Raw genomic sequence first — 12,876 nt, 5'->3', positions numbered from 1 at the left:
TCTGAGGTTATACTGGGCCATTTATTCGCGAAGAACCACAGCCTGCCCCTGAAAAGAGGGTCCATAATCACAGGTAAGGACAACTGACTTATGATCCCAGTCCTCAGATTTGACCGAGGAGCCAGTTGGGCTTTGGAAGCTCTCTGATGCCTGGAATGGTCGCAAGAGCTCTAATGGTGCTGACAGGATCGAGGCGTTGGAGGATAGTACTTCCTTTGGCGAAAGATAGTCTTTCTGGGCCCCAGTCTCAAAGGCCTCTTGGATGAAGAGGACGGGTCAGTGTACCAGCAGAGAGTTGTTGGAGGGCATCCCTCACCCTCTCCCTGAAGAGATTCTCTCCCGTGCATGGCACATCAGCAAGTCTTTCCTGTAATTCCGGTCGGAGATCCGAGGCCTGCAGCAGTCATTCAGCAGGGACTCTCGATGTCATCTCAAAAACATTGAAGCTCGTATGGACCTCATGTTTTCTGCACTCCAGACCCTTGTTCAGCAGCGACATGAGGGTGTCTTGCTGCTGTTGAGGCAGCTGCTCAGCCACCTCCTGCACCTGCTTCCAGATGTCCTGCGAGTACTGGCTCTTGTAGAGCTGGCAGGTAGTAATATGGGCAATAAGCATGGCACCTTGGAACACCTTCCTCCCATTGCTCTGTGGTCCTTCCCTGGGGGCGCTTGGCCCTCTTGAGAGCGGATTCGACCACCACCAACTGGTGAGTCAGCTGACACTTATCGAATCCGGCAGCCTTTTGGATGAGGTAGACTCCGTCCACCTTCTTGTTAACAGAGGCACTATGAGGGAGTGTTCCCATATCCTCAGCAGCAACTCCTTAAGGATCTCGTGTACCAGGACCACCACAATTTTCTTCGAACTGGAGGATCTCAAGCATTTTGTGCCTGGCATCCTCCTTCTGCCAAAAGCTGAAAAGGGATGGCCTCTGCCATCACCCTCACAAATCCTGCGAAGGTCACATCCTCAGGCGGAGACTTCCTTCACTGATCTCGAGAAGGGTCCGACGGGAGACCATCAGAGTCCTCAGAGGAGGACTCCCGTTGGATCCTCCCCTCCAGGGGTCATAGGATCCCTCATCCTCACTGTATGGTGCAGGGTATGGGGCCCCTAGGTGTTCGGCCTACATCCAGAGGTGCAGGCACTGGCAGAATTGGTCGGAAGGCTGCAGTCCATGGTGTCTCTGCCTCCATGAAACTAGCAACTGAGAGATTTAAAATAAATCAAAGTATTTTTTCACTCGCCGCTAGTGTGCTTTTTCACTCACTGCTGTGTTACTTAGAAATTAGTATTTTTTTTTTTCAGGTAAAAGCATGCCTTAATGTATGTGTTATGGAGAAAGGCCAGATTAGGGCTCTTTAACTTGGAAAAGAGAACCGAGAGGGGATATAATTGAAATGTTATAAAATCAGGACTAGTGCTGTTTGAAAGGGTAAGTAACAGTTCCCCCCTACTCATGATTTTATAACATTTCAATTATATCCCCTCTCTTTTCCAAGTTAAAAGACCCCTAATCAGTCTGGCCTTTCTCCATAACACATACATTAAGGTTTGCTTTTGCCTGGAAAAAAAAATGTCTAAGTAACATAGCAGCAGCTGACAGAAAAATGAATTTGCTGCTCCCACTGGAAAACTAAGGCATGCCACGTGACTGTGGAGATGCAGAAATTGTTGCACAAACCCAGAAAGGCTTTCAAGATTTTACTGGAAAACTCTGGAAATGTGCTCCATCTGGGCGTCAGATGACATCCCCCACCAGTGTAACTAGAAGATGCCTTCTTCTTGACCCTCATGTACCAGCTACTGCAAATCATGTGGTCTGCAGATTGCACCCCACTGGTTAGTGTTTCATGCTAGAAATACTTGCCTGCTTGTGCTGCCGAGGGACTGATGATGACGGGGGCTGGAGCGACGAGGCGAACTGGGCCTCCAAGCCCATTTCTTGCACCAGTATTCACTACCAGAGCACCTGTTTGGTCATAGTAAGCAGCAGGAGCAAGGACTGGGTAACCTATAAAAGCGCAAAGCATAAAACGTAAGCATCACTAGGAGTATGTCTGAAACTGGTAGCCTGTCATCTTCTCTCTTGTAGATCTCATTAATATTATGATACTGCACTTCTTGATGGAACCTACTCTAATATCACACTCAGCTGAGTCTGGTTAAGATACCGGCCATTGTTTTAAGTTGTCTGGGTGGGGATGCTGAAGCTCAGCACCACAAAGACAAGGGCAAATCATCTTCCACGTCTGACTTCCCCTTCCAACTATGCCACCTTCTCAAAGTCCAAATACAGCAGTGGTCACCTGTAGTAACCAGGGCAGAATGAAGTTTGCTTTGGAGTTCAGCCAATACCAGTATCTGTGGCTAACTGTCCCAGAGGCTGCACATAATAATGGGTGGGAGCAGAGTCTCTCACTATCGCACAAAATCACCAATGAATCCAGGATTCGTACTGAACCTACAATTCATAACACTATGTGCTGCAGTGTTCTAACCAACACACAGATTTTCAAAGAACTGATGTTGTTTGCTCTCAAAAGTGAAGATTGTATTTATTTTCCTCCACTAGATATCAGAATGCAGCATTGGATTCTGAGAAGACTACAAAAGTTATACCAAATAAACGCCTGACAAATGAGATGATGGCAAAGCCCCTGACCTGCTCTATCCTCTATTTCTCAGCTTCTACTTTAGCCATCCTTCTGCTGGAGACAGAGGAATATTGACGGACTGTGGATGGAACTCAGGGTATAGGGCAGAGTTTGTGAAAACTTCTCTGTCTCCATCTGCTGGAGGGGAGGCAAAACCCAGGAGTCTGGACTGATCCGGGTACATACAGGGAACCTCTATTTCTCAGCTTCTACTTTAGCCATTCTTCTTCCCCATATGACCCAATGTGGTGTTTTGTCTTCTCAGGTCATCAGAGCTGAATGCGTTTCTTTGGAACCCTCACCCAGAAGTTTTAAAAGCACTCAGAATAAAGCGGACAGGTTTCCACCTTGTAATGTATGGATTGCAGCTCTTTCAAAGCCAGCTCAATGCTCAACTGACCTGACGACATATAAAGATTGTGCATCAATCTTCTGCTGGACTGTGTACAGCATACTCATAGATGCTTGCAGTTGGGACCAACACCTCACAAAAGCATATGCCAAAAAGTTCTGGTTACTGATCAAGATTCACAGCAAGGGCAAGGTTGCTATCGCTGTCAGTCTGGACACCACTCCTAATCAGCAACTAGCAGCATCCGACAGACAAAGCAAGGAGGCATATTGAATTGTGTCTGCCCTTGGCTAATTCCACACATACTAAACCTGCCCTCTCGGTCAGGTCTGAAATTAATTATAAATCCATACCCGGCATTCCTGCAGCTAGCCCCTGCCCAAAAGCAAGAGCCGAATTCACTGCTGCTGCCGCCACCAGAGGGTCAGTTTGCTGTCCTTGCTGGCTTTGATTTGGAGTCAATGGACGCTGGTTGGCTCCTGCACGGAGAACCTAAGCCAGAAACAGAAAGAATATACGGGACGCAGATTATCCCATTTACTTTATAAATCCACAGTATGACAAAACCACAAATACAAGACATTAAACTATGTTAGCAATCCAGAAATTCTGCCTTTTAATCTTTTTTTTCCTTTCTCTCTAGACTGCAGATGGCACCTCATGTTAAGTGGCAGTGGCAGTGAAACTTTATCGCCATCTGCTGGCAGGGAGGCAAAAACCAGGAGTCTGGACTGCTCTGGGTACGTACAGGGAAGGGGCACATAATCAAAACTGGGCATGTTGGTGCAAACTCTGCGGGTACTTTAACAATAATAATCAAAGCAAAAACTACAATAGGAGTTTTATTTTGATTATTGCCCGAGGAAATGTTATGTGCAGAATTTGTTCCTCCTTTTTCTGCATGTAATTTTTCGACAGAAAACCACACATAGTTTTGTATAATCAAAGCTACACAAGCCGCTCCATTCTCTACCCTCCTGCCCCCACAGTATGCAGACAAAAGTACACGTGTTGTTGAACATACAGAGTGCATAATAATCGAAGAACCCATTCCTCTGGGTAAAATGTCATTTCACCCACAGAAATTCCTTTGATTACTGTCCTCATAAGAAGTAAATCAGTATAAAAATTATTATTGCCCTCCAATATGCTACCTTGCTTTGACAACTGTGGTAGGACATCTTACTGACTTTACAGAACAGAAAACAGTACTATGGCTTTTGTGCTGCTAAATGCCACAATTTGGATCTATATACAATCTTTCATCCTAGTACTTCAAAAATCAACATCTAGCAATTTTTTTTTTATCACAGATGGCTACAAGTGCATTTCCAACACATAAGTTGTATGGTTTAAAGTCATTGGTCCTGCATCAATTTGAGCTATTAATGATATAAAGATTTTTAAAAAACAGATGAAGGCCTTGCTCTTTAAATGGAGAAATTACTTACCTAATAATTTCGTTTTCCTTAGTGTAGACAGATGGACTCAAGACCAATGGGTTATATGCTCCCCTGCCAGCAGATGGAGACGGAGTCATGTTTCAAAGCTGACGTCACATTAGATACACCCCCCTGCAGTGACCTCAGCCCTTCTGCATTCTCTTCAAAAGCCACTGTGGACATACTATCGAAAAACTTGATTAAAAACGGATAACCGTAACTGTACTCAACCAAACGCTGAATTCCAGCAAGATGACAGATGCCCTGATCTAGGGATTGAGCGATTGCTTACCCGTAACCTCTTGGAATTGATATTCATTTCACGGATGATTCCTTGGCACCGTTCTTGGGCAGCCATGGGTGGGATGCTGAGTCCATCTGTCTACACTAAGGAAAACAAAATTATCAGGTAAGTAATTTCTCCATTTTCTAGCGTGTAGCCAGATGGACTCAGGACCAATGGGATGTACAAAAGCTACTCCCAATTGGGGTGGAAGGCTGCCCTCCTTCTGGTTAGCACTGCCCTTGCAAAGGCTGCATCCCCTCGGGCCTGAACGTCCACCAGGCAATAGAACCTGGAGAAGGTGTGTAAGGAAGACCACATTGCCACTCGGCAGATGTCGGTAGACAGCAGTCTAGCTTCTGCCCAGGATACTGCCTGAGCCCTAGTGGAATGAGCTTTAACCTGAAAGGGTAATGGCTTTCCTGCCTCTACATAGGCTCCCGTGACCACCTCCTTGATCCAGCGAGCTATAGTAGCCTGCGAAGCTGGTTTGCCCTGTCTCCTTCCACCGTGAAGAACAAACAAGTGGTCCATCTTGCGCACCAGTTCTATACCGTACCAAAAACCTACTGACATTTAAATGGCGGAGGCGGCGGTATTCTTCTGTGTCCTTGTGCCTATCTAGCGATGGAAACGAAATGGATTGATTCAAATGAAACTCAGACTACATTAGGCAAGAAGGATGGAATGGTACGAAGTTGTAACGCTCCTGGAGTGATCCAGAGGAATGGTTCCAGACACAATGCCTGTAATTCAGAGTTGCAACGAGCTGAGCATATCGGCACTAGGAACAACGTTTTCAGGATTAATAAGCACAAGGAAAGACTGTGCAGTGGCCGAAAGGAGGACCCTGCCAAAAACTCCAAAACTAGATTAAGATTCCACAACGGAACCGGCCCCTTTCAGAAAATGGGTCATGTCTGGATGCGCTGACAGGCGGGTTCCGTTCACCTTGTCCCTGAAACAAGAGAGAGCTGCTACCTGGACCGTCAAGGAGTTAAGAGCCAACCCTTTATTCAAGCAGTCCTGTAAAGATTCCAGAACCAGTGGGATTTTGACCGTCCGCGGGGCAAGACCACATAACTCGCATCAGGCCTCAAATACTCTCCAGACCTGCACATATGCTAAGGACATAGAGAACTTCCGGACACAAAGCAAGGTGGTAATTACTGCCGAATATCCACGCTTCATCAGACGAGCCCTTTCAAGGGCCAAACCATATGACAGAATCGAGTTGGATCCTCATGAAGGACCGGACCGTGCTGGAGCAGGTCTCTGTGTGGTGGGAGGCACAGGGGGGTCTCCACGAGGAGTCTCCGCACGTCTGCATACTACGGACACCTGGGCCAATCCGGAGCTACTAGTAGGACTAATCCCCTCTGGGGCTCGATCCTGCGAATGACCCTGCCCAGCAGGGGTCACGGATGGAAGGCATATAGTAAGTCCTCTTCTGGCCAGGTCTGAACCAGGGCATCAATCTCCAGAAACAACTGAAAATTCCCACGCCAGGAACTGGCTACCAGATCCAGGCACACCTCTGAGGGGAGCACATAACCCATTGGTCCTGAGACCATCTGGCTACACGCTAGGAAATTCTACCCATTCCATAAAGAGATCTATCTCCAATGACAGTTGTTGTAGGTTGCCGTTGTTGTTTTGTCCGACATTACGTGGACCACCTGACCATGGAGTATGTGGCTGAACTGTAGACACGCCAATCTGATTGCCTGGGCTTCCAGGTGGTTTATGTTCCAGAGCGCCTCTTTCTTGTCCAATGCCCCTGGGTCATCAGTTCCTGATTGTGAGCTCCCCAATTCTGAAGGCTCACATCTGTCGTGAGGACCAGCCAGTTCGGCAGGAACAGGCTTACACCCTTGCCCAGGTGAGATTCCTGTAGTCGCCACTGAGACAAGAACATACTTCTATCGGTAGATGGAATCAAATAGTTTTGAGACACTGGATTCCAATGTGACAGCATGGAGCGTTGAAGTGGTTGCGCATGTTTCCTCTCACCCATGGTACTACCTCCAGGGTTGATGCCATCAAACAGAGGACCTGAAGATAGTTCCACACCTTGGGGTATATATTGCATTCATCAACTGAGGCACTTGGGATATCAACTTCCTTATCCGCAAGGGTGGGAAGGAAGACCCTGCTCTGCTTGGTATCAAACCGGACTCCCAGATATTCCAAAGATTGGGAGGGCATGAGACTGCTTTTGTCCATGTTTATGACCCAACCAAGCTCCTGAAGCAGGGACGTCACCCTGCTGGTCACCCGGAGACTCTCTTCCAATGTCTTTGCCTGGATCAACCAGTCATCCAAGTACGGGTGGCACCAGGATTCCCTCTTTCCTCAGTGTAACCACTACGACCACCATAATCTTGGAAAATGTTCCGGGGGCGATGGCCAGGTCAAAGGGCAGTGCCCGAAACTGATAATGGCGGACCAGTACCACAAAGCATAGGAAACACTGATGTTCTTGCTAGATTAGAATATTAAGGTAGGCCTCGGAAAGGTCCAGGGAGGTTAAGAACTCTCCCAGTTGAACGGTCATTATCATAGAGTGCAGAGTTTCCACACAGGAATGAATTACTCGTAGGTGTCTGTTGATACTCTTGAGGTCCAGGATGGGGCAAAAGGACACCTCCTTCTTGGGTACGATGGAATAGATGGAATGAATAGATGGAATAAATAGATGGAATAATTCCTGGGGCGCAGGTACTGGACTTATAGCCCTCATTTTGAGGAGCCTTATCAAAGTAGACTCCACTGCCTGCTTCTTTTGCTGGGAGTGGCAAGGAGACATCATGAACATGTCCCGAGGAGTGCTGCGAAACGCCAGTGTGTATCCTTGTTTGACATCCAGTTCCCATTTGACTGATGTGATCGCGACCCACCGCTGGTAGAAGAGGGATAGTTGACTATCGCCTCGTTCCATGGATGGGTCGGGCCAAACCTGAACCAGCCCCTCTCTTGGGCTGTTGACTCCTAAAGGTCTGAGCCCTCTCCGAGGACCGAGACCTCTGAAATGTCGAGTTTCTGTAGGGCTGAAAGTGTTGTGAGCCCCTGGATCAACCCCTCATAAGTGAGGGGCGCTTTCTTTTATCTTCCAGTAGCTGGGGTACTGGAGATTTACCCCACTTACTGGCCAGCTTTTCCAATTCGCTTCTGAAGAGGAGTGATCCCTTAAAGGGCATCTTTGTGAGGTTTGCCTTAGAGGTCGTGTATGTAACCTGCTCAGAAGCCTACTTCCCCTTACTCCAACGGGATCGGGAATTACACTGGTACGATGAGCCAAGCAAGGAGACCTGAGGAAGTCTTACCAAAACCCCTCCAACGTCCCTGCTTCAGATGAAATCCTCTTTTTTTTTTTTTCTTTTTTACTTACCTGGTCTCAGCGCTTACCGGCTGAGTACTGAGGGTCTCTGGTTGCAGGGGAAAGGGCTTTGGCTGTAACCCCCGTGCTTGGCTTCCTGCACCTACTGTCCTTCAGCAGCAAAGTCCACACCAGGAATCGGCTACCAAACCAAGGCACAACTCTGAGGGATCTTGGAAATCACTTCAGGAATTTTCAACTGGGGAAGGGACCTTTAGGAGTCACCGCAGGAGAGCTGGACACAATCTTTCTCCAATTTAAAAGTAGAATTTTCTTCTTCTAAAAATGGTACAGCAATCCCAATAAAGCATGTGCACATCTACTAGGAGACGGAGAAATACTGAAGGGTTGAGATCACTGCAAGGGTGTATCTAAGGTCAGCTTTAAAACCTGACTCCGTCTCCATCTGCTAGCAGGGGAGCATATAACCCATTGGTCCTGAGTCCATCTGGCTACACGCTAGGAAATTTTGCATTTCATATGTATTTGCTGTACAGGTTTTACTATATTTCAAAACTTTTTTGCTAATATGTTGTGTAACACATGGAAGTTGTATATGTTCTCTGAATAAACTATTACAAAAAAAAATTCTCATTCTATCTGCTACTTCATATTTATCATGTTCCTAATGAAGGTGCCTAGGCATTCAGTGAGGTTCCTGCTTCCAAGGGCATGCAAAATTACAAATACTGTAGCAGTCCTGCAGTATGCGTGTGTGAACACACGTCTCTCACACATGTACAAATATATATGAATATAACAAAAAACAAAACATAGTTGCTTACCTGTAACAGGTGTTCTCCAAGGACAGAAGGATATTAATCCTCACACATGGGTGACATCATTGGATGGAGCTCGGCACGAAACTTCAATCTCAGATTCTAGAACTTTCAAACATGCCCTACTGAGCATGTGCAGCTGTATTTATCACCCTGCTCCCTAGGCAGAGTCCCTCAGTCCATGATATAGCTAATAAATGGAAACCTCCCAGGGGAAATGGGTGGGTTTCGTGAGGACTAACATCCTGCTGTCCTTGGAGAACATCTGTTACAGGTAAGCAACTCTGCTTTCTCCAAGAACAAGCAGGATGGTAGTCCTCAAACATGGGTGAATCACCAGCTAAATGCGGCCTGAGCAGGTCAAAGCCAAGGGGCTGAAAGCATCACCTTTCTCCCATTTGCCTGTGAGGCAGCTGACCCAAAAATGGGTCTAGGCAGGAAAAGAGTTGGATTCTACAAAAGAAAACGAGAGAACAGAATGAGACAAATAATCCAATGCGTAGCAGGGGCGCAATGCCAAGTTCAGTGAGAAGCATAGTTTTCCTCACGGGACTATTACAGCCAGGGTTTGGATCAGCAAACTGACTGTAAGGTAGGTCTAGTTCCCACCTAGAAAAAGATCTACAGAATCAACCAAGAGGAGAACTCTTGGATGAAAACCACTCAGTTTCTTTCGGTGTCACAAGACACCCGAAAAAACCCCCACTGGGATCAGAAAGCCCCCCAGAAAGAAACTGTGGGCCACTAACAACTGAAGGACAGAATGCCTTTGCAGAAGCGAACCCAATGATTGGCCAATAGGCACAACGGACAAAAAAACCCAAGCAACACTTGGGAGAAGAAGAGGCAACAGCAGATAAGTCTATGGCCGACCTTACTTGTCAACGTACCACACAGATCTGACCACCCAGGACAGACATCAAGAATGTGAGAGGATGCAAAGCAATCCCCAAACGGGATTGCTAGCCCAAAAACTCCCAAGTAGGATATTAAGCTAATATTGAAGCTCACCCATACTCACCCTGTCAAGAGTAGGCCTAGTCATCCAGTTAATAGGATAGCTCAGGTGAGCAGGAAGGCACTTTGGTCAACCCAATGAAATATGAAAAGCTAAAGGCAGTACTAGCCAGAACTTGGCGAAAGGACAGGAAAAGTTGCATACCGATCCCTGCAGGTATGCACTAAGATATAACACGAGTGCCCTAGCTTTTCTCCTGTCCTTCCCCCCGCCAACATTCTGACTGGAAGTAGTTAAAAACACAAGGCGGCAGACCCTGGGGCTGCCGAGATTAAAGACAGCCTATAGGCTTTTTCTTAACAACCAACAACTCACTGCTGATTGCAGTAGGGAGTTAAGAAGCTAAGAGCTAAGAAGATTTTACTAGACTTTGAGAGCTCCTCCACCTAGTGGCACGGAGGATGTACCCATACAGCATGGCTAATTCAGCTGCTTATCTACGTGAAAATGCTAGTTTCAGAATGCAGATCTGTTTAGCATACATTATTTCATAAGAATGAAAAAGTGAGATGAACTATTACCCACTGCTTCCACAGACGAGACGAGACTAAGAGACACCCTGCGTGAGAAGCAAGGGAGTGGCTAGGTTTGCGTATGTGCAGTGGAGCTTCTGGAAGCTCACATATCAAAATGCTGCGCTGGGCTCCATCTGATGATGTCGCCCATATGTGAGGATGGCCATCCTGCTTTTTCAGGGAGGGCAAGGATGCTAGTTTCATAATACTGATAAAATGTTGCTGGTATATAAAAGCACAGGAGTTGCCCCTTAAAACTGGCAGGAGAGGGGATCCCCCTCTTTAAAGGCAGAAAGCAACAGCACATCTTAGGCCAGCGAAAGGAAATGAAACTCCAGGTTTTACTCTATTTGCACCTGTGGACATTTAAACATGTCTCACAATACTCCATCTATGGTAAAACTAGCTCCTATTGTAGGAATCTTATTAATGCTCTCAAGAACAGCATTACTGCACATCAGCAGAGCTTCTATGCTGACTGAAGACAAGAACATACATTAAGTTTACTTATAATGCTGGCACTTCTTTAAACACACCACATTGAGCGGGCAACTGAATGCAACCTGCATTACCTGCTGCTGTCCTTGCTGATTTGGTGGATTATTCTGTTGGTTTGCAGAGTTGCTGGCAGCAGCAGCAGCTGCGGCTTGCTGCTGGAACAGATTAGCTGGGTAGACCCCCCATGGTGTAACACCATAGTACTGATGAGGAACCACTGCGGGCCCTAAGCATACACAGATACAAAACATTTGTTAGGTTTTGGAAGGAGGTAGGCAAAGTAGAAGTGGCTGGAAGGCTTTCTAGCAATGTTTATTCTGCAGTTGGGTCCTACTGTGTCTTTGCATGGGAAATCATTTACAAAAAAAATGGAATATTCTGATACTAGTAGTGTAATAGTGACACCTTGTGGACACAGAAAGACTTAAGCCTTCAATATCCATTTAAGAGATCAATATTACCCCATCCTTAATTTGAATAAGCTAAACACACAATACAGATATCACAGCAAACACCGAAACATTAAAATTTGGTCTTTGACAGCCAAGGGCCAAAAGCAAATAGTGCAAGGTCGATTCTTGATGTACAGTTCATGACCAGAAACTTAAAGGAGAGTAGTTTTCGAAGGGATTTCTGTGGGCTAAAGTAGTGCTTTACTCACAGAAATGGTCCTTTAGAAAGGTACACAAATGAAACATGCGTAAAATCACGGGCACAAACAAACTATGTGCATACTTTTATGCATACAGGGGAGATGTGTTCCAGTTTCAAAGCTTTGTCTACTTTGATAACGGGTATAACTTATGTGCACATTTGCTGGTTAATTTATGTGCAGTGAAACAAAGTTACCCCCAATATGACTAATTTTTATGTACAAAACAATTTATTTTTTTTTTAAACACAGTAATTCTTCCTACCATCTAAAACTAAGTTGTGGAAAATTTTAAAAGCCTTTTTAATTAAAACCCTAAATGTGTCTGCCCATTTTAGACATTAAATTACAATTCTGCAAAGAAAAATACAACCGAAGCTGCCCGAGTCTCAGCACATTTACAGTTCTGAATAACAGCACCGCTAACGTGTTCTCCAAGTCTGGCTCAGCCGTTCTGAGTACATAAGTAGTTCTCATTAGCGAACAGTGTGTTCTCAGTGAGGGCAAGTGTGTCATCATCGCCAGACTGCTGGAGACCTGCAGGAGTGGGTTTATCCGCCTGGCTTTGACTAATGCCCCCTGACACATCCTGCGACAACCCCAAGGTTCTTCAAGACACGTCCTGGCCCAGACATCTGACGAGATGGTAATACCCCTCACCCCAATGGACACAACAACCCTAGGACTAATAGAATTTTAAACTACTACTAATTTACAATCCTTTGCTAGGGAACTAGAAAGAAATAAAAGTCAACAAAACAAAGAGATAGACAATACTTTTCTATCAGACTAACTTAATACATTTCTAGATTAGTGTTTGAGTGTTAATGCTCCTTCAACAGGGAATTACAAAATTCATAGAAGACATCATATCATACATGTGAAAGCAGAATTAACCAATATAACAAGATAAGCTGTGTAATAAAAACTAAAAGGATACAAAATAGTTGCTTATCTACAGGAACAGAGAGCAGATTAAAGCACATACAATTACAGTCTGTAAGGGTGAAAGACCAGAGGTCCAGTGCCAACCCTGTCCCACAGCCATCAGTACACAGTTAAGCCAAAGGAAGGCAAAAGCTCCCCAAGAAAATACTGTACTTGTAGCCAATGCTGTAGTGGTCAACAATACTTTTTGTAAGTCTAATTACATCTTTGTACTCAGTTTTTCCTTTATAAATCTGTCCTATTTTGTTTGACGACAGTTTTACTGACGTCTTCCATAAATTTCCCCACTAACAACAAAAAAAGACCAGTTTCTCTGGAGGTGGCAAAACCTATTTTATCTAAGCTTCAAAAT

The 12,876-nt window shown here is 45.5% G+C and overlaps 1 protein-coding gene and 1 non-coding gene across 15 annotated transcripts in view; both read right to left on the bottom strand.

The window, feature by feature from the left end:
* PUM1 (pumilio RNA binding family member 1) overlaps positions 1-12,876 on the bottom strand; it is a 193,194-nt gene that overhangs the window by 65,335 nt on the left and 114,983 nt on the right. For all 14 annotated transcript variants that reach the window (XM_029619108.1, XM_029619118.1, XM_029619119.1 and 11 more), the window contains 3 exons: positions 10,999-11,150; positions 3,364-3,502; positions 1,872-2,015 (listed from right to left, as the gene is read on the bottom strand). In XM_029619108.1, the coding sequence (XP_029474968.1) occupies positions 1,872-2,015; positions 3,364-3,502; positions 10,999-11,150 (435 nt within the window). The remainder of the gene's footprint in view (positions 1-1,871; positions 2,016-3,363; positions 3,503-10,998; positions 11,151-12,876) is intronic.
* LOC115073574 lies at positions 12,016-12,102 on the bottom strand. Its single transcript, XR_003852059.1, has one exon. It is a non-coding gene; the product is annotated as a small nucleolar RNA SNORD103/SNORD85 (small nucleolar RNA).

Source organism: Rhinatrema bivittatum, chromosome 11 (genome assembly GCF_901001135.1).
Source record: "Rhinatrema bivittatum chromosome 11, aRhiBiv1.1, whole genome shotgun sequence".
Classification (NCBI taxonomy): domain Eukaryota; kingdom Metazoa; phylum Chordata; class Amphibia; order Gymnophiona; family Rhinatrematidae; genus Rhinatrema; species Rhinatrema bivittatum.
This window is presented reverse-complemented; position numbering and strand designations above follow the sequence as displayed.